This window comes from Lonchura striata, chromosome 3 (genome assembly GCF_046129695.1).
Source record: "Lonchura striata isolate bLonStr1 chromosome 3, bLonStr1.mat, whole genome shotgun sequence".
NCBI classification, from domain to species: Eukaryota; Metazoa; Chordata; class Aves; order Passeriformes; family Estrildidae; genus Lonchura; species Lonchura striata.
The window spans coordinates 99,970,372-99,993,382 of record NC_134605.1 but is presented as its reverse complement, the minus strand read 5'-3'; the positions used below and the strand labels follow the sequence as shown (position 1 = coordinate 99,993,382).

The window sequence follows — 23,011 nt, the reverse complement described above, 5'->3', positions numbered from 1 at the left end:
AGTTGATAAAACAAACCAATCATTTCATCATTTACTTTAATAGAGCCATCGGGATCTGCTCAAGTGTGAATACAATGCTGAATGAAATAATCCACTTCTGACCTCCTACTCCCAATTAAGTACCTGGGCAAAGTCTGATTCTTCAATTAAATACATATGTCAGAAGCTGTAGCTTCTTTGCATGACCCTGGCTCTTACATAAAGTTTACTCAAGAACCAGGCAAAAGAGAGATGTTTAAAATTTACTAAGCCTACATCCCAATCTTTCTCTAAGATTTTTTGAACAATGCTGCATCAAAAAAAAAAAAAAAAAAAAAAAAGGAGGTGTTACCAGCCTAATGTTTTTGTAATTAATGTAGCTTTTTTGTAACATATGAGGAAAAAAAATAGGAAAATAGGCAATCTATTATCATAAAGAGATTGATGATTTGTTGTGGAAGGGCACCAGTATTCCAGATCATGACTATTTAACAAGTTTCTATCTCACACAGAGAATATACAGAATATAACCACCACAGATGTGCTTCAGCTCCCGCGTGTAAAAACCCAGGAAAAACCTGTAATAATCACAAGACACTAAAGAGCTGGTTTCATTATGAAGAAGCCCAGAGAGATCACTCTTGCCTCTGTCATCTATCACCTTTCATTTATGTCAAGTTAATGGAAAAGCAAACGTCATTAAAAGAATTTTTAATACAAAGAAAGTTACAGATACTGATCATTAGTTTGTTTTTTAATATTAAAGTCACTTTTCTCAGTGGAAGAAAAAATTCACAAGTTTTTAAGCTGATGCCCATATAATGTCTGTTTTGAAAAGGATCTGGTCATAGCAAAAAATAGATTGGATCAGAGAAAAAAAGCTAAAATTACACTGGATCCTGTAACAGTTGTCATCTGTGACCAGACAAGTGACAGCTAGAAAAACACTTCAGAAATACTTTTTAAAACATTTTGGTTTGGTTCTACTGTAAGCAAGCTGCAGAACACTATTTAATATTTGCTAACCTTTTATACATAAACCTGATGTGAGAAAATAGACAGCAAAAAGCCTTCAAAGTATAATTGCCTTCTTTGTTTGTAATAGATCTCTTATTCTAGTCAACTTGTATTGGGCAATGTGCTTACTTGTTTGTCTTTGCTTTCACACAAGTACACCCAAATACACGAGCACAGACAAGTTAGGAGGAAGTGGAACCCCAGCGTGTTTTCTTTCCAGGAGGTACCTGTTTGCTGAGTCCCAGCTGGAGCGCTGGGATTTGCAGGTGGAAGAGGCTCACTGGAGGTGCTTCCTGAGAGTCCTGAGCTTTCTGGCAACTGGAACAAGGTGCTTGAGCAGTTACTGGCTAAAGACTGCCGGCCTCTGAACTCTTAACAAAAAAAAAAAAAAAAAAAAGAACTTTCTTTATCTTTCTGCTAATTTCACAATGAATTGCCTAGAGGCTACAGCATTTGGAATGAAGGAACCAATGTCTTCAGCCATGCCAGGCTCATATGAGGTCAGACAATGGCTTTTACAGCTGCTCTACAGTCACCTGGCTTTAGAGAGTCTTTCAAATGAGCTCTCTTTGGCTTCACCCAGACGCCAGACCCCGTGATAGCTAAGCTTGGATGATGAGAACCAGAGCTCGAGGAAGACAGCTTCATTATCTTACCTGCCCCTTTCCAGCAGATTACAGATCCTTTGGTCAGAGCTCCCTGTGCATTCCTGACCAGATAATACTTTAAGTGTTTCTGTTTCTTGGGCTGAGTGGTCAGTTTAAGATTAATGTGATTTGAGAATTCTGTAAAGTAGCAGAAACCCTTCTTGCCACAGCCAACACAATTGCCAGAGAAGCCTGATAAAATAAACAATACACATAATCCAATGAGATAGGTGGGTCACTATTAATAACATTCAAACATTACTCTTTCCAGAGGAAAGGCTGTATTTAGGTTTGGGCATTTTGGTTGGTTTTTTTCAGAGAGTGAAATTTTATTACCATTTTCATCAAAAAAAGTATTTGCATTTTTTACAGAAAGTGTATTGCACTTCAGATAACAGACTGCAAAAACACAGCCTCACATTTAAAAAACAAATAAAATGGGCCATATTTTTCATTTTCTCTCATAGAAAAATATCACAATTCCTATTTATTACCTACCTGTGAAGTTTCTGACTGAAGAGCATTGAGTCAACTGCTTAACCCTAATCCAGTCCAACTCTACAGCTCTTACATGCTTCACTTCTCTTTCAGTTTTCATTGACATATCATTCAATTTCACTGAATTTCATTTCACTCAATTCAGTGAAACATGCAATTGAGTCTCAAGAAATTAAGTATATTTAACCTACTATATTTAGATAGATCTAAGCATATTTAAGTAACAAGTTCTTACTACAGATGCTACTTTAGAGAGGAGAAAATACTAAAGCATTCCTGGGCTATTAATTTAAAATAGCTTTGTCAAATTATGGTTGGGCTGTGTCAGCACTTCACAGCAGTTGAAACTATTTATGATTACAAGAACAAAGTGTCTGCAACTTTATAGACACAACAGAAACACAGTCCTTCCCCGTAAAGCTTTTTGTACTCAGGCTTGATGGGGCATTTCCAGGGATACTGCCATTTCCTCTCATTCTGAGATCCACAGCTTGAGCCTCAACAAGGGGCTCATGGTGCTGATGTCATTAGCATCGTAAATAAAGGGCACTGCTCCCACAGCGGCCTTAAGATCCTTATTTCTTTTATCCATTTTACAGAGTATTTCCTAAGACATTTTTATCTTCATCACACTAATGCAACTATCTGAAAATACTTATTAATATTATTACTATTGTTATTATTATTATCTTCCTATACTGAGCAATTAAAATATAATCTTCCCCATGAAATTTTTTTTCTCTGTTCCCTACACATGACCTGAAGTACGATCTTTTCTTGTATTTTAATCATATGTAATGTACATTTTTATGTGTAATAACAATAACTGAAATGAAAAGGGTCTATTCAGTGAACTGAAACATAGTAAAAATAAAGGAAATGTATTACACATAAGGCGGACAATACCATTGAAAAGAAAAAACTGGAATAAAAGATCAATAATATGGTAAATTAAATTAAGAGACATTTATGAAATTATTTCAATCAGATATCTCAAACAAATTAAATTTACCAACTAACGGTGAATACTTTTTTCCTTCTGTAAAGTACAAGCACTGAAACATAATTCTCGGAAACACCTGTTGCTTGGTTTTCAACCTGAGCACTTTCATTAGTTTTCAAAAGGTTCAGAAGAATTTATTAAAAACTAAAGTTGATGTGGAGATTGGTCTGGTATCCATGGGAACAAGTGGCTAACAACCATTGAAAGCTGCCTATTATCTCTCTGATCCTAGTCAGTAGAATGATAAAAGTCATTGTGACTCATAAAATCAGGACAAGTCATGACTCTGCAGAATCCTCTGTGTTATATCAGTCAGCACAAAAGCATCTGTCTAACATCACAGAGCCTTGAGTAGCTGCAATAAAAGCAACAACAAAAGGAAACAAAATTAGAACGGATGTGGCAAAAGCTGTAGAGTTTGCATGCATTTTATGTCAATTGAGAAATCATCAAAAATGCTTTTGCTAGTAAACTAAATCTTCCCATCTATTTGGAAGCATACAGAGCACCACAGCAGCAGCACTGTAATTTTTGTCTGGGCTGTCACTTACAAAACCACACATGTTTTCAAATTTCTTTTTTTTTTTTTTTCCAGAAGTACACTTTTTAGGTTTTATCATTTTGCTAGGAGTGTCATGACAAAGCAACTTGACAAAGCTATATGTTGGAAGTATTTGTTCCATCCAAGTTGGACAGCTGACACAAAATCTTGTCATTTGGACTTCAGTTTTTCAGATCACTTCTGTACATTACACCTGCCCAAACCAGATTTAGTAATAACTTTTACCTGAAAAAAAATGTTTTCCCTTAATCAGCTATTCTTAACTCTGCAGCATCTACTGGAAAATTAGTAAACACTCTATATAGCATAAGGTGAGCCCTAGTAAGAATTAAACAGATCTAAATTACCCACTTGTTTTGAAAAGTCCTTGGAGGACATTTTATAAGTTTATTTTTTAATTTTCCTTTAAGTTAAATTATCATCTTTCACATCAAGTTTCTACAGCCCCTCTGAGTGAGACTCAGTCCTTTTTTATAAGCTCCTGCCAACACCCTTCTCATCCATTGCCTCTGACTGACACTCTGTGGTGACAGCCATCGCTTCATTAATGCAGCTCAGCCCTGAAACCACAGATAGAACACAGCATGCTCTTATAGTTCCAGTGTAATAAAGTGCTGTTCAGTCATTTCTTATTGCAGGGCTCTGCCACCCCTGCTCAGAGCATTTTATGTGGCAGATTGAGTAACACTGAGAACCCAAACATTTCATCATCCTCCTCTGAATGCTCTGTTCATGCCATGGTCCAAGGCAGCAGCTGAGGGGACAGCTTGTTTCATAAACAAGCTGCATTAAATATTCTTCCATACATTATAGAGAGGACAAAGGTCAGGGGAGTTGGGTCAGCCATAAGGTGACTCAATATATCTATGTCATGGGATTGATTTCACAAGAGAATTAGAAATCAATGCCTGGAGTTTAGGGGCTAAAAGCCTTTCACCTTTCGGTCATTGGTTCATACTGAGCACAGCTCAGCTGTGATAAAGGCTGCTCCCCTCTGAAGTTTGTTTAATCAGAAGGTGTTTGATTGTATCTGTGATTTGTCATACGCATTTGCTTGAATTTGCTCAAATCACAATGATCAATTATCCATAATTTAAAAAGCTCTTCCACAGCAGGGACCTTGTGCTTGAAGAAGGACCTTGGATCAAAAGGTTATGAAACCTGACCTACCTTCTCACTGATAAAATGGCTCCTTTGGATCAACAGTAAGCTTGTGGCAGAGAGGAGTTCAGAATGAAGGACATCCACTTGATATTTCATAGTCAAATCTTTCATAAAGTGGCAGAAAATTTTCTTCTTGTTTCTCTTTTAAATGAGTAACAGGCTTTAACATTAATATTTTGGTGGAAAGTTTGCAGCTTAAACAAAGAATTATTGTATTTTCAACTTTTCACCACAAGTATTTCTTCTTTTCAGTTCTACTCACGGAAAAAGGCACTCAAACACTGACAATGCTCTATGGTTTTCCCACCTACTCAGTACCACTACATCTGAAGACTGAAGTCCTAAGTTTAAAAAATGAATAAAATCAATATGGTCAAGCAAGAGAGCTCCATTGTATGGAAACTCAGTACTGTTACAAAAGCCCAACGGATCACTGCACATTTATAAGAGGCAGTCACAGAATTTTATACTACAATGTTTTCATCTTACATCCAGCTTGCAATGCAAGCAAACTAATCTTTTCCTCTGTCATTCTGACCTCAGGCACCCACAGGAAAAAAAAAAAAGGATTTCTTGTTCCCTGATAGGAAAGTAGGCAGCCGTTTGGTCTTTTGGAAAATGATGGGCGAGTAGCTGCTTTGTTTATCATGAGACACCCCTGAAGAGTGAGAACTAGGAAAAAAAAAAAAAGAAAAAAAAAAAAGGAAAAAAAACCAAGAAAGAAAGAAAAAAAAAGATAAAAAAATGCCTTTGGGAGTGATACATGTTTGCTGCTTTAGTTAGGAAACAATAAATATCTCACTATCACAGATCACTTCCTCCATCTAAGCATTCCTTTAGACTGCATAAAACCCAAGAAACAGCTTTGTAAAGGTAAAAACCTACATCTGTTTTGCAAAGCAGTTAAACCTGTGATCTAACAGGATTAACAGAATCAGCAGAGGAACAACTAGAGACAGAAGGCATTTTCCTTGTCAAAAAATATAGTCTTTTCCAGAAACTGCTGACGTTTTCTTCCTATGGAATAATACATCAATTGTAAAAACTAAAAAACAAAACAATCTCCAACAGAAATGACTTTGAAATCACAAGCACATCTGCCTGGATGGTGGGACAACTTGGTAGTATTATCAATAAAATGGCACATGCCTCAGAGGACTCAACAGCCCCAAATGAAAACAAGATCAAAAGTCAAAATCTGGCCCTGAAACTACTGAGGCATTTCCTGCTTTCTTCTGGTCTTTTTGTACAGTGTACAGGCACCTTCACAAACACATGTAGCAGCCCATAAGAAACTATTGGGTGACTCATTGGTGTCTTCTCTCTTTAAATAAACTCTTTTGAAAAAAGTCGACAGTACTGAGGAACAGCTGCCTTACTAAAGTACAGTATATTAAAAGGAAAAAGCATGAAATTAGGCAAAACCCAGTGATGCTGAAGGGTTACAAATCCTGTGTCTCTATCACCAACAAGCCTTACTAAAAGTGTGGGATATAGACGATGACTCATGACAGCTAATTTCAATTCAAAATAATCCAATTCAATTTCCCTCTAAATTACAAAGGCTTGAAGGGGACCACTTTCCACGCTGTTTCAAAAGGCCAGAATGTTTGATAGAATACTGCCTAAACTCAGAATACCAAAAATAAGGCTTCTATGCTGTCTTGAAAAGCAAGACACTAAATAGTTTCTCTTTTCATATGACGTGTTTTCAATGTAAATCTGCTGCCAGACAGAGATCCCTGTACTACATTAATAGATTATTTACAGCAATGATGGTTCTGGTTTTTATCCCACTATGTGTCCAAAACCATGAGACTACTCATGTCTACTTCTAATTTTACTTCCCCTGATTTGACTTGCACTGGGATATGAAAATCTGAATCAAACAATCATTTCTATCCACAGTACGATCTATTGTACAAATGGTATACTATCCTCATGTTAGTATAATATTATTTTTGATTAAATTATGTATTATGATATGTCTTTTTTAAATTTGATTAGGGACAGGAACATTATTTTATCTCCACCTTCCAGATGAAGAATTCATTTCTTAAAGTATGCAAGCTCTTTTGTATTTGAGCTTGTTGTAGAACAACATAAAAGTCATACTACGGAGTTACGAGAATTCTCTGCAAAAGAATGTGGTTCACTGGGGTTTAAGTATATAACAACACTCAAAAATAAGCATTTAAATGGTTTCAGGAAACTAAAATGTATTAAATAAGCAAACTGAGGATGCAAGTAGCATAAAACCCTCCCAATTATGTTCCTGTTGCTTTTTTCTGTTCTTGTTTAGCACGCAATTAACAAATACACTACTTCCTCTCTGCTAACAGCCTAAGGAGCTTAAGCTGTTAATAGTGCTAGCACTGAATGACTTGAGTGGTACAACATTCCTGTCTTTATCTTTAAAATGACAACACTTGGGTGATTTACAACCCTCCTAATTCTTTTACAATCACTGGTCAAATGCACTGTGACCAATCCAACTCTACAAGATCACATAGGAAAAGAAATTACTGTACATAGGATCGCATTATACACCTTCACACTCCACTGTCAACCCAAATGCCTTGAAGAGCTGCTCAAACTGAGATAACAACTGAATTCAGGTCATATCCCTCAGTGTTTGTTAAAGAAACCTCTTAAAATTCTTGGGAAATGTTTCCTTTTTGCTATTCAAAGTTCAGACTAGCGCACAAATATATGATGCATAATCTTTTTGGTGAACTCTGAAAACAATATACACGTACCTGTAAGTGTCTGATGGCAAAATAAGTTCCCCTTCCAATTAAGCACACCTTTCCCAATATAAAAAATATTCCATTTTAATAACATTAATATTCATTTAAGTAATTCACATGATTGCAGATTTTCCCTATTTGGCTTGATTTGAATGAAGTTAATGGCAATCAGAAAGACTATAATAAAAATAGATAGAAGGATCTATTTTTATGTCAGAAGAAGAATCTATTTTTATGACAGAAGTTAAACTTTTAAGTACATTAAACACGATAAATTGAAGCATCCTCCTAAGAGTATTTTTCAAACACACAGTGTTAACTGATTGCACATATAGGAAACATTTCAACTTATAATCACGCATATTTATTTATATGATGACAGCAAGAAGTCATAGATTAGGATATAGAACCCAGGCTTTTGTTCAAACACAGTGGAGAATATTATCCCTATCTCAAAGAGGTAAATTAAAATGGTCATTATTTTTTGTGGTCTAAACTATCATTAAACTGTCTATATGCATATAAGAGCCTGAAATTTCTATTTGAGAGGCCTACAGTCTGTACACACCCATATTTGAAAAGCTACAATAGACACAGGCAGCAGTTCAACCAGTCCAGTTACCAGATGTGCAGTTCCAGCAACTAGGACACACAACAGTCAAAAAAAACTTTAGCCTTGGACTGATGGACAGAGGGTGATGAAGCATCTCTAATGAAGTGGCTCACTCTGTATCTTTCCAAAGCAAACACAGCCAGCTCTGACTTGTTATTTTCTTGTGCATGACCTGTGAGCATTACTGTAGACATGGAACAGAAATAAGATCTGCTGAACTCAAAATAACCAATTAGCTATTAATTGAAGCCACAGAAGAATCCAGTTACTGAAGTCAGACACTTACCCAACAGGGCATTGCGCCCATTGTCATCTGGCAGGAATCTTTTATCCACAGCACACACTAACAAGTGATCAGGTAAATTTGGTGACTTTGCACCAACAAGTAAAAATCCAGATGGCACCTCAATATGTTCATTAGAAATTGAAACCAGCCTCAAATCTTTACCAGCCTGGCAGAAACCTAGGAAAAAAAAAAATCAATTCAATTTATTTTCAGTTGACAAGATCTTTTTGTTTCCTGCTCACAGTTGTCTTTTTTAAAGGACTTTCTATATTTTTAATGAAAGACAAAGTCTTACCTCCTAAGATCAAGGGCATACTAAAAGATAATTTTCTTCTCTCATTTTGGTCAGCCATAAACAAACAAAAATTTGAAAATGAACAATAAAGTATCTCTTGGTGGTAGTTTGCAACCTACATATTTACAGGACTCATCACTATCATCATAACTTAGGTTATGATTCAAAAAGGGAGAAAATAGTTCTCGAAATCTGGTGAATTTCACCACCTTTTCCTGGGTTTTCAAATATGTTTTACAGCTTCATAGAATAAGACACACTTTAAACAGGAAAGAGTGGTGATAAAGTAATAAGAATTATCACAATTCTTTTAGCAAATGCCATGCCTGAAAACTTAACAATTTAAAGGCTATGTTGCCTAAGAGAACAGAAATTCTGTCCTTGTGCCAGGCATTCAAACACAAATGCTATCTGACACTGAACAAAAACCCTGTCAAACAGAAGAGCAACTGAGAGCCATCCAGCTTTATCTGGCAGGTAATGAACACTGACATCTTTATATCATATAGGTTATCTTATTCTGACAAATTATAGGGGAAATAACCCAAATTCTACCCTTTTCAGTAGGGCACATGCTTCTGACAGCACAGTGGTTTGTAGTCTTACCATCAGTAGTGCAACATCCCTCTGGGGGAGGCTTCACCTGGTAAGAAACAGGAGGACTACTTGATTCTGAGCCTTCTTCTTCCTCCTCTTCCTCTTCTTCTTCCTCATTATCTGCTCTGCTGCCTGCTGCAAATTATCATAGCATAAATGACCTGGACAACAGAAAATGCTGGCAACAAACCAGTGAGTGAACAGGGTGACCCAGTTACAGAAAGTGTTACAGCAAACTGGATTCTCTTCTCTTGACAATGACTTTACTGCTGCCAACTCCTGATAGTTGTTGCTCTTTAAAGCTCCAACTGCCAGACATGCTTATGATAGAATGCCTTTCACCAAGAAAATAAAGACGTTAGTTCCTGTGCAAAAGAAGTTCAAAATCATGACTCAACTACACCTGAGAAATTAAAGCACTCTAAAGTACAAATAAAAATAAGCCTCAAGTTATTAATTGTAAAAATCACATTATTTTAAGATAAGTGCACAATTTTAGGGAACTAGCTTCTAATGTTTGAACTCTTGCTGATCAAAAAAGTGTAACTGTATCTTTTGTTTATAATATTAACAGCCAATAAAACTCGAAGTCATTACTTCTTGGCACTTTAGAATGTCCTGGCTACAGTCCAAGTCCAGAATTTATTAATTAGGTATTGACCATGTCCTTGGTTTTGTACAGGACAGTGAAAAAACAGTTCCTGCTTCAAACTAGTTTCACCACAGATGAGGCCACGACAAGAACACCTAATTCTCAGCCTGTCTCCTACCAGAATCCAGAGCTCCAAGTAAAGAAGCAACACTCCCTGTACAGTGTCAAGGAAAGGTAGATGTTCAGGAAGATGATGCACACCAGTCTGCACTTGGACTGTGCTAGAGCAAGAGGCACTATGCAGGCAGTACTGAATGCTGGAGAGGAATACATGACATAATCTCCAATTTTTAGAATGTGTTAGGTGTTTTTAGAGGCTTTATTGCTGTGTGTTTCACCTCTTCAACTAGAGATTGCCTCTTTCCTTCTCTCCACCCAAAGGACAATGGTTTTTTCATGCATGATTCAACAGCTCCAGCAAAACTGATCATACTGAACAATGGCTCCATGCCCTCTTATGGCTCAGATACATTCGTGGCAAATGGGACAAAAGTGGCAAGCAGGGGAGAACAATTAACTGGAGAATGGGGAAAATGCTTCTACAGACTGGACTGAGGAACATCTTACATACAAGAGAGACAGTGCACAAGTACTAAGTGAACCCAATGGGGTTTGTGTCTTAGGATTGTAGGCTTCTAGGAGTCTGTAGAGACATGCCTGCAGAAAACACAAGAACTTCCACTGGCAAAATTGGGTAGTGAAGGGCTGCGGGTACTTGAGGACCAGCAGGAAGCTGCTTCTTGTACTTGGGCAAGTAAAAGAGCAGTTAGGCACTGAAATTACACTGTTGATCCAGGTTTTAGTCTTGAAACATAAAAACAGTGAAGCAGTGCAGTCATCCTCCAAAGCCCAGTGTCAACTGGACATATTCTCTTTGCTTCCACTGACTTCAGATCAGGTACTCAGAATCCCACAGGATATCATCAAGGAATTCTCTTTTCTTTCCTATCCTGACCCTTCTCAGGACCCTTTTATTTTATTGAGAAATTATTGTACAATCATCTAGACAACTACTATAGGATAAAAAGGGAAAGTAAATCTCGAGTCTGAAGATTTATATGTCAAGGTCATTAAAATTTACAGTCCAATCTAGAAGAGTATGTTTACTTTAGAACTCTGAACATTGAGCTCCAGTCCTGGTGCACACAACTAAGAACAGAACTATACACAACTATTTTAAGGGCATGGGCCAAAGACAAAAATGCTGCAACTGAATGAAGGGAGAAGTGAAACTCTTCATCTGTACTATTTAAGTAAAGGGTAAGTTATGTGTTATGACATAACCCTGACTAATATCCAAATGCAACACAAAAGGCCTGAATGTCTCTCCAGTCCTTCCCTTTGCTCCTAGACAAGAAATTAGTTCCTTCCTCTTTGTGCCAGCTCTGAAACTTAACAGAGCATTTGCTGAGCCACCCCAGATTGCCAACCAGTAAAAAATCCAACCAAGTAAAAAAGGTGACCAATTTCCTCTTTTCTTTTTGCTGGGTTTACTTATTAAATTACCACAATGGAAGATCCAAAAGATGGCAAAATTCATGAAAAGGGAGAAAATGGAAATGTATGGATAGACAAAGAGAATAGAACAGGATATGTTTTATTTCCCTTTTGGACAGAGGTAGACTGTGAGGTTTGTTCAATCATAACATGTGATTTAAGAAAGAAATAGAAAATGGAAGTGGAGACTAAGAAACAAGAGAGCTACAGCATTTTCAGTTCAAAAGTGGAAAGAGTAAAAGAGAAAGCACTCAAGAATGAGCTGCTGCCAACTGTAAAGGGTTTCATTAGCATGGCACAAGCCCCCAAGGATGTCTCTCAGATTCAGGGGCCTCCTGGCCCTCAGAGCATAGGGATTCAGGTAGCTAGAAGTGGAAGATTCAATTTCTGACAAGGCTGCAGTACGTAAGAGCAACCTGAAGACCCCTTCCACCCGAGGAAAAACCTAGGAGGCACTCTATTATAGGTCACTTCAGAGTTCCCCATGTCTGAAACTTTCATGAAAGGAATGGTCTCTGCCAGACTGTTATGAGACTTTTAATTACACTTCAATTCTTTTTCCATTAACTACAACGAACATAGAATCAACCCCTCAAAGTTTGCAAAGTTCTTTGAAAGTCTTGAAAGAAAGAAAGAAACTACAGAAATGTGAAACTGCACTTTTTTCCTGAACAATGCATCTGCTCCTGTAGTATCTGTCCCAACTGATGTCATAATCAATTTTGTGACATCACAGCTACTGTAGAAGTTTATTAAATCATTATGGAAGGGTTTGATAGAAGGATCACATTGTGCAGGGAATCAGCAGCATATCTATTTAAACAATTAATGTATATTCATTATTTTGTCCTATGTTAGCAAAAAAAAAAAAAAAAAGGGGAAATTACTAATGATGTGTGAGCAGAATTTTTTTTTTCAAAAAATATTCACAGCTGTCACTGTGAGGCAATAGCAAATACTTTATTCTGTGCAAAATACTTTTATCTGTTACTACTCCTTGGCCTGATTTTGTGCGCGTGTTACTGTGGACCTTTAAGCATTTCTCACTGTAACAGCAGCAAAGTATGACAGGGAAAGTAGATGTGGACAAGACATGAAACTCCACTCTCTTGACAGACATGACTAAATAATCAAATTATTAAATATAACTTTACACCACCATGCCAATGTTATGCACACATCAGTAAACTCACTGGAAAACATGAGACCACTATAAATAACAGACACCGAACACCAGACTGCATAACGAGTTTATCAGATCCATACAGTTAATTTAAACTACATTACTGAGAAAGCAGGCTTCTGTAAACACAAATTCATTGAGAAATCCTACGTGTTAAGTACCAACTTATGCAGGGTTTGTGAGAGCACACATCCTAAATTTTACCTTTGCAACCACAGAATAGCTACAAATATTATGCCTGAAGAAATTACAAACCATCTCAAAAGCTAAAAAATATTTCTGCTGTATTTATGCACATTGAAAATCAGTCTTAGCATACATGTTTTATAAATCTATTATGGGTTTTCCACCATTTACTGTGTGACTTTGAGCAGTATATAATAAATCACAGGGTAACAGATGTATGTTACAAATCTTCAGAGACCTCTCCACAAATGTAATGGAACAATTCCTAGAACTTCAATTTGTGTGTACAGATGAATCTGAGCAAGTGGCTTAATTTTGTCAAAATAAAAGACAGTGTGTTTTGTATTTTAACTCCAATTCTAATACATATATATTTGCAGATCATTAAAAAATCCAAATAAAAACATATGTTTATCCATATTATGATTTAAAATGTGTATGCTGAGCCATGACTGAGCAAATAGGAGAACTGCTTTTGACACAAATAGAAATTCCGTTTTTTCCTACCTTCCAGTGATGATAGCTGCTGTTCAGCTTCCAAATACAACTGAGAAAAGATTGGTCTGGGAACTAAGTTGTTTGAGCGGAGAGAGGCCTCGATAGAATTATGCAACACTTCTTCAAACCGTGTTGTCTTGAGCTGACCAGCGTAAGAATTTCCCATCTTCTCAAAAAAAAAAAAAAAAAAAAAAGAAAAGAAAGAAAAAAGAAGAGAGACAAGAAGACAAGAAGAAAAAAAAAAAAATAGATATTACAATTTAAGCACTCAGAACTCAATCACTGCATGCTGATGCCAGACTCAACACTTCTCACTAAAGGAAATGCTTCATTGTCCACAAAGAAAGGCAAAGAACATTGACTGCAGCAGTCACTAAGCAGATCCTGCTGGTAAATTACAGGAAGTTATCTAAAAGTAACAGCTTTCTCTAATTCAGCAAAAAGGCAGCAAGCTTTGGCACCTTCTTGAAAAAATGACTAGAAATCTGATTCAAGTAATTTCTTGTTTTTTATAGCAATTGAGGAGATGAGCTTTCAATAGTCATCAATCTATTGTTAAACAACCTATTTTAAGTGATTTGAACAGAATAAATGATCTGGGCAATAGCAGTTTTGTGTATTTATCTTTGCATGTTCCATCACGGCTGAACCTGGCTAAAGCAGTTCAATATATCATTCAGAGATGCTGTCTCATAAATAATGTAGCATTGCTGTAACCCAGAGATGGTGAAATATAACTTTTACTTTTCACCCGAAACAGTATTTCTCCTTGCAAAAAAACAGCTTTTTTGGGTTTTTTTAAAATAAAACAGTATCCATTCACATGTATTGATATTGCATTCACTTATTTAACAGGACTTTACATTTAGTGAAACCATGTAATTTATTCATTCTGTCATTGAGCAAGCAGTCCATTCCGGCTGAATATTCCATGGACTTAACTGACGCCTACTTTCCATGGGGAACACAATGAACTGGTGTAACCAAAAGCCATGTCAGCTTTCTTTCCCTATTACAAAGTAGCTCTTGCCCTGGGCCCCATGTCCTTTCCCTCCTCAAGTAACTGTGAATAGAAAGCATGAAACGCTTCCTGTTTGTGGCAGTAATTCCTAAACACTGAACTGCCCCTCCTCAGCACTGGCTGCTGCTTGGGAAATTTGCCTGTTGGGAAGCATCCTGTAGGAATCAGTCAAGCAAAAGGAAAACCACTGTGAAACCACATACTGCTTGTCATGGGAAAAGGGGTTTGAAGGGAACAACGCACACACTTGTTGATTTGGATATCTTTTTTTGACTTTGCAAAGCATATTTTACATATATAATCATATTTTAGTGTACTTTTTTGTATCATGTTAATACTGAGAGTATAGCTAGTAGTATATAACACTGCTATAATAGGTATACACAGTATTAATAGGACCACAATGAGTACTATAAAACAATGGAGGCAGTATTGAAGAAAATTATTTATACTACAAGAAGGCACTACAAACAAAATATTCATGTATATATACAAAGTCAAACAGAGAAGTTGCACTGAATAGTACTGAAGTATCCATTTGGTAAGGGGTAAACAGGAAACTGCAAAGCCCATTAGAGATGTTAATTGCTAATACAGAAATCAGGCTGCATCATCTCTTCCAACAAAGAAATCTGATCACAGTTTCTATCCCACACTGATAGGAACCCACTGGCTTCTTTTCCCTACACCAAAGGCTGCTGAAGACAATGAAAAAAACTGACATCAGTGATGCCCTTAACAAGTTTTATCAAAGGTATTTGCAGGAAACCCCAGGTCAGCTCTGAAATAAATTATATCCAATGCTGAATGCTTGCTCAGGATTTATAGAGCTCACAAGTGGTCAAAAGAAAAACCCTGCATTTAATCCTGAGGATAGCACAAACCAGCATCTTATCAATGTGAGGTTACAGAGAAGGAATCAGTTAAGACTGTATTATTTGTGAAAGAAGTGGGTTTTGGAATCCTTTGTAACACAAGCATGTTTTTTTGTCTAATAGGCAGCTAATTAAATTTTGTGAATGTGTTGGTAAAATGAAACAAAAATATGATTTCTGGATTTGTAAGATCTCATATATTTGTGTGATCTTACAATCAGTGTAAACACAATCAAACCCAAGAACCTATTTTGGAATATGTGGTAAATATTTTTTAGCCATTTTTCATTATCAAACACACACTACTGGAACCAGAAAATGGGCATTACAGGAGCTTTTTTGCCAGCACCAGTCTCTGTTGTTCAGAGCCTCACTGACTCTCAACAGCAAGATAAATTACTTCTCCAAAGAAAGCAAGGGAGAAACCATTTCCCACTAACTATATGACTGTTGTCATCCCCTCTTTTCTTTACAGATGATCAGACTGTGGTATCTGAATTGCCAATTGCTGACTCCACGGCATCAGGAAGCAAAAACTGAGTCCTATGTCCCACCTCCAATGACCTCAGTACTCCCAGCCTGATTTATGTTTCTCTTGGATACAACTGGGTGCCACAGGCTAAACTTTCAAACACTTGTGAAAGTCCAAACCATGCACATAAATGGTGACCAGATCTACTAAAAAAAAACCCCATACACTGACACAGAAGGATGGCCTTCGACCCCATCTACTGATAAATCAAAGGGCATCTCTCTGTCACATGATCAGTTTCCATGGAGAGCATGCAGAGGAAAATACTTGCCAATATAAGGAGGGGGGAAAAGGCAAAGAGCTGGACCTGGAAGAGCCTCATAACAGCATGATAAAGAGACAAAAATCACTCTGAGCCACTAGGGAGCCTAAGAAAAAATTGCAGATACAAACAAAGCACCTCAGGACAATGCCTTAGAAACCCGTGGATAATGCTGGCAAAGAGATGCTAAGTCCAGGCACCTGAAAATGCGAGCGATAGCAATAGTTTCTTAGTCACTGAAAGGAGTATCTCAAATTCCAAATAAAGAACTGTCAGTATTTCAGTAGTAAGCAAGGACTATGTAATTAAGAAAAATGAGGACCTTCTTAAGGCTGAATGTCTGTCACATTTAGAGTCAACTTCAAGTTCAACAGCAGTTGAACTAGTCAGGGTTTAAGAAAACCTGCTATGAGCCTGCCCTCCATGCATGATTTCAGTAAGGAGTTCCCTCAGTGACGAGGACAATCCCTTCCACGAGGGCCATGACAGAGACTGGCCACAGCAAGAGAGGACGATGGCCAGCAGCAGGAGCACATTCAGTCCCAGCACCCAGATCACACAGGGAGATCCTGGGCAGAGTGGAACAGAGACAACAGCACTTTACTGACTTTTTGCACTGAGGAACACTAGGGTTTTGTGAAGACTGAAGATCTAGCACAGCAGCTCTGGACAAAATTAATCCTACACCTAGGGTACACTGGGTATCCTAAGGAATGCTATGGACTTTAGAGCATGGCAAGTAATCCAGGGCTTTTAACAACTCCCATTGAAACAGACTGATAAATAAAGCCTGCCCTCAGCAGAAACTAAGGAAACAAAAGAGTGTATGTGGGCTGTGTTATGTTGACTTAAAAAAATAATCAAGGTAATTAAGTGGGAAAATAGGAAGACCTGGCTGATTAAGAAATTCAGCCTTAGATACAAGATACAATTGTTACAGGTGGGAATGTTTCATATTAATTTGCAAATTTTTTGCATTACACAATATAATCAACACTGCTACTTTAATACAGTAATCCTTTCATTATTGCTGTATAGCAGTGAATCTGTTTTCTGAGTTTGAGCAGACAGCTTTCTATCTTTTGAAATAGTTTAACAGAGTAATTTCTATTGTATCATTTTTAAGAGGAGAATAGCAAGACATTCTCAAGCTCTCCAATAGAATTTGCTATCACTATGATAAAAGGCAGTTTTTCACTTGCATAAAAAGAAAGGATTTTTTTGCATGAACACTGGATTTAGGTATCTAAAAGGCTACCTATTATTTTTTCTGTGAGGAAGGAGAAAGCATTATTTACTGCAGGTTAACAATTTAACAGAATAGTACCAGTAAAGTTCTGTGATCCTTTTGCCCTTTGTGCATAAGTTATATGTATCCAGTAACACCCACAAATTTATCAATGTTTGTAAAGTCCAGTAAAGTCTCTACTGATGTATTAAAAACATCAGTCTAAGAAGAAAGAAATCTTAGGGTAGGGTATGTAAATATAATAGGTATGTAAATATAACTGTAAGACAAATAATAAATTTGAGACAGCACAAAACTGATTTTTTTCAATGGTAGTGATATATCTTGCAAAATCCTCCTAATGGATTAAGTCCAGCCATGAAACACCACAATTTACTCTTTTATTTCCATGAAGCCATCTGTAATTACAGTGTTTTCTCTAGCTTTGGATTAGGAAGAATAAATTATTTTTAATTTCCTGTGTTAATGTGTGTCATGTGTAGAAATGATACTGTGTGGTATTTTCCACAGGTTACATAAAATCTATTCCCACAGGTTACACAAAATTCTTGCTTCAGGAGAACTAAAAGACACTCTAATATTCAGCCCCCATGAGATCCAATGCAGTATTATATGTTACGGCTTTATTACTAGTCTGAAAATAAGGTTACTCCATCCAAAATGCCCTTTGGGAACAGTCACTGGTCCATCGTGACTCTTGAAGTGCATCTGGGAGCTACTGAAAAGAGGGAGTACAAGCACCAGAGCTATGCCAAGGTATTACAACATAAAATTGATTTCTGGCACACAGAAATCTCTCCTTCAATTGTTTCATTTAGTAGTACAGCTGTAGCCCATATGGGCAAAGAGAAATTAAAAATTATTCTTCCAGACATCAACCAAGTTGTTCATGTACCACAAAATTATCACTTGTAGAAGTAATTTACAAAGCTTTTACTCTCTGTTAGTACAAAACCACCTAACAGCATTGTAAAGAGGTGGATTATTGCCAGTTTCTGAGAAAAATACTAGTTTTTGGAAGTCAAATCTGTTTCCTCACTATTCTGCAGACTGACTTGGCAGTAAGATAGAGGGGGGAAAAAGGGCTCAGAGGACTGATGTTTATGATATAATACTGAAGCATGGGAACCATCACCTCATTTGAGATTACTTCCAGACCAACATTTTACCAAAATGATTTTCGCCAAAATCTTCAAGAAGGGTTTGATTTTTGTCTCGTAGTGTTACCTGAAAGAGAAATTTTCAAGTTTCAAAAGATGCTGTGAAATGAAATTACAATTCTTTCCTGAGCCCAATTCAACCAATACCAACAAGGATAAAATCAGTAGTCACTTATGGATCTGTTGATTGAAATCCACTTCTTCGGGGAAGTAATTTTTATCTCAGAAGTAAAGCTGTCAGATGAATGAGAAATCTCTAGTCATTCTGTGTTTCATATATGACAAGAGTTTGGAAGTTCAGTAGACCCCCCTTTGGCCCATTACATTTTAAATGCAACATAAAACCTTTAAATAAAACCACAGTTACCTTTGCCAGGAATTCTAGCTCATTCTCTGTTACCAGATATTAGAATTTCCATATGTCTTGTGGACTTATATGAGAAATGTTATCTAAAGACCAGCCCAGACTAAACTTAATGGTTTCCAAAAAATTTGGATAGTAGCTCATGATGAAACACAGACATTGATTAAGGCTGATGACAGGTCACAGAGAACTTAATCCTACCAACTTTATACAGCCAAGAACAATTCTGCTGCTGCTTCCATAAAACAAATATACTGTAACAAGACTAGGCAGATATCTCTACCATTTATTTTTATCTTCTGTTTGCTTTTAATTTTCATGTGAGGTCTTCTTTTGATTTTGAAAATCAGGCTGACTACAGACAAGGATTTTCTGCATCAACAGTGAGAAGATTTCCTCTGACTCATGTTTCCAAGCAACAGGATGTTGGAACAAGAGTGCAGATTGAAAGGTGTCAAGCCTTTTTTTTTTTTGCAACTCTCGATTCCAAGCCACAATTCTTATATTACTCACTGAAATCATTTCTTTCACTCACTACACAAGTAAATAACTGGAAAATGTCTTTATTCTCAGGAGATCAGGAGATTGTTGCAGAGATTAATATGGACACTTTTGCAATGAAATTCAATACAGGAAAATTGCCCCACCTACTGTAAAATAAGTTCGTTTCCTAACTGATCAATATGAAAAAAGGATGAAAACAAACTCGGACAAATCAGTGTTAAACCACTTCAATAAAACACTATTTAAAAGCTATTGCTTTCTTTTTTCTTTGGGAAATAAATCAATTTTTTTAATGGCTCATTCTTATTATAGATTTATTTCACATCCGTTTTGGCCATAGCAAAGACAGCTTTTAAAAAAAAAAAAAAAAAAGAGTATTCTTATGTTTTTTTGCTGAAATTTTTCAACTGCAAAACCAATAAACATTACTTCTGACTGTTTATTTTTTTCTATTTAAATACTACAATTCATGCAGGGAACAGTAGCAAAAATAGCAAATTAATATTTTGTACAGAAAAAGAATTTCCTGATATGTCAGAAAAAAAACCAACAAAAACAAAAGAAAACTTCTCATACAAATTCAACTTTACATTGAACGAAAAAAAAAAGAAAACCTGAAAAAATTCAGAGCAATCTAAGTTCTCATAAACTCATTAAAATATACAGCTATTCAAGGGGATCTGGACTAAGGCATGTGGCAATTTAGTGACAAGGAATCTAAATTGTGACAGCCTACACTGTACTTTTCTGGGGAAACAGAAAACTCCAATTGCAATCAGGTTCCTGTAATTAATTAAGGATGAAAGATTGTTTTGCTTTTTAAGACAAAGTTCGGTCTTCCTTTATGGCAACAGAAAAGGTAAGCTTCCTTCACCCTAGTAACTCTTATACCTACTCTCAAACCAGAGATTATTTTTTTCTGAGACTGGTTTGTGCTAAAATTACACTATATTTTAATTTATTTTAAATAGAATAAAAAATGCCAAAGTTCAAATTGCTCATAACAGAAATCCTTTGTTAAAAGCCATTACTCTTAAAGGATTACTCTTAAAGGATTGCTCTTTAAGTTTCAAAAAATCATAATCATAAGCACTATTGGGACTGATGCCTAATAAAAATCCCTATCTGCAAAAAGAATTCAGAAGGAATCTTTACTTAGACTTTTTAAAAGTGACTTAGCATCTATTATTAATCTATTTTAATTTTCACTGGAAGTCTACTTTAGATATAATAATGGCACTGGTTTTCATTTATTTGCTTCTTGTTTTAGCATGAACCTTCTTTGCAAAGACTTGTCATTCCTTTATATCCTGACAACTGGGCCAAGAAGCCACTTGATAAAAATAAATGTGAGCTGGGTATAGTGCTGCATTAATAGTGCAGACTGAGCCTAATATACGATATGGCAATAAATACATTGAGGCAGTGGCACTTCATCCTGTAAATGCTTTCATATTCCTCTCTTCAAGAAACAATGTATTCTGATACAGATTTCCTTGACTTTCCTACAGGATCTCAAAAGCTTTGCAGGTGTTACTGGAGAGAAAATCCCTTATCAGGATAGTGCAGCTGATTTGCTTTACTATTTCTCCAGCACAGAACCCTGATCCTGTGGCTGGTCAGGCAGCACTGCCTTAGCTCCCATTTGCCTTTTGTGCATTGCTTTGATCAGCTCCTGGCTTTGGATGAAAGCAATTCTTTCAGAGGCCACCTTCAAACTCTCTTAAAAAAAAAAAAGAATTACATACATAAAACCAATTGAGCTTGTTAAGCAGCAGGAAGAAGTCAAGTAGAGGGAGGAGAAAGGGAGGGAAGAAGGTGCCACAAATCAGGGCTAGGAAGCAGTGATCAAAGTGGAGACTGGAAAATTCATAAAAAAGATCCTGAAGTTGTACAGGTCTGGGGCATTCCTGTAAGTGCAAAAGCTCTCTCACTGTTACTTAAGGAGATACAGCTCTCTCTCCAAGAACTGTCTCAGACATCTCCTCCAGTGCTTTGAGAACAGCCACTTGAGATCTGAGTAAAGCAGTAGGGAGCCGATTGGCAAGTCAGGAGAGATATAATCTTGAAATGCATATTTTCTAAAGAAAATTCTAAGAAACCAGAACTTAGGACATACTACTATTTCTTCTGGTGCTGGTTACTAGTGCTATAGGGTATTTCCAAGAATCTTTTCCAAATCCAAAAGAAGTATATAAAGAGTAATGCTGTATTGATTGTACAAGCTAGCTTTTTGAGTCATCCTCAAAACCAGACTTTTGTTTTTCCTTACACCAAGCCTCCAGGCTCATTCCTACCCCTGCCCCTCCAGGCTCAGCCCTGGAAGCAGTGCAGCTGAGGCCTGAGGGGCAGCCACATGCTCACAGAGATTCCAGAGTGTACAGTTTAACACACTGGAGCTGTCTGCCAGGGCAGCAGAGGCAGAGCCAGTGCCTGTGGCAGCTCTCCCAAGGATGCACACACAGTGCACAGGTTCAGAGGTTCCACCTCATTCACAGCAAATGGCCTCACTGCTTGAAAGAGAGCTTCACTGATTTCTACTAGCAGAGCACACTCTACTGTATCTAGGTCATATTTTCCAGTCATATTTTCCATCTGATGAACAAAAAGTGAACACAAATACAATGGGAGCAGTTTAAAATGTGCCTCACCATCTGTGGATAGCAAATAGATCTGTAGATGAGTTTATCAAATTACAAAATAGATTTGAACCTCAGGGTTTACTCAATCAGGATATTGATTGCACCAGTATTATATGTTGAAAATACATTAAATAAGAAACATTTGCAAACAAAAACATACAATCCAAAAAATTAATCAAATATCTTTAATTAGAAGTATCAGTAGAATCCTCAAATTTAATTCATTTAAGAAACTGAACTTAGCAGTTTTATATCTGAGAGTTTAAAAATTCAAGTTGTCTGAACTTCTAGTATTTTGAAGTTTTCCTAAGAGGAGATCACTCAAACCAAGGACAGCAAACAAGAGACAGCAAATGCAGACAAATTAATATATTTACAACATTAATATTAGTTGTAAAATGTCTCATAAATATCATATTTGAACAGTAACCAATATAAGATTGTATATGTTATATTAATATTTTTATTAAACTGCATTTTTCAGCATGGAAATATGCCATAGAAAATATACTGTACCGTACTGAAAGCATGTGCTCCTCAGCAACCTCCAGTAAAAGACTCCTGAAGTTTCATAACCTGACTGCAGTGCTGAATACTTTACACCTTTGGTAACTGCCAGAGATTATGTCTTTGTGGAGTTTTCTTTTTGGTTTCATTTAGAAGAGACTGCTGCTTGGCAAATTGGTGAGCACACTTAAGGCTCCTGAGTCAGCACTGTGCGCAACTGAACAACCCAGTCGGGTCACCATGACACGAACACTCTCCTGTCACAGCAGAGCACAAAAAGGTTTCAAACTATCTATTCTGTAACTATGGCAAAAACTAAGTAATGAGACAATGATATACCCTGGCAAGGTGTTCTCTAATTTGTGTACTGGCTATACTGAATGATAAATGGTCTGACTTTATGTCTTATTAATACAGAAGTGCTGTGCTGGGTCATGGTGCTCCCAGCCAGGCACACATGAATTTATC

At 36.8% G+C, this 23,011-nt stretch overlaps 1 protein-coding gene across 3 annotated transcripts in view; it reads right to left on the bottom strand.

Annotated features, from left to right (window-relative positions):
• The window catches only part of GREB1 (growth regulating estrogen receptor binding 1), a 62,887-nt gene extending 40,117 nt beyond the window's left edge, over positions 1-22,770 (bottom strand). The window contains exons 1-6 of one of the 3 annotated variants that reach the window (XM_021525391.2): positions 22,553-22,770; positions 13,437-13,593; positions 9,421-9,546; positions 8,520-8,696; positions 1,653-1,835; positions 1,224-1,367 (exon numbers count right to left, since the gene is read on the bottom strand). In XM_021525391.2, coding sequence (XP_021381066.2) covers positions 1,224-1,367; positions 1,653-1,835; positions 8,520-8,696; positions 9,421-9,546; positions 13,437-13,593 — 787 coding nt within the window. In that variant the 5' untranslated portion in view covers positions 22,553-22,770. Of the gene's footprint in view, positions 1-1,223; positions 1,368-1,652; positions 1,836-8,519; positions 8,697-9,420; positions 9,547-13,436; positions 13,594-18,501; positions 18,549-22,552 lie in introns of those variants that run through there. The other 2 variants (XM_021525390.2, XM_021525392.2) reach the window with 2 other exon arrangements.
• Between the last annotated feature and the right edge of the window lie 241 nt (positions 22,771-23,011).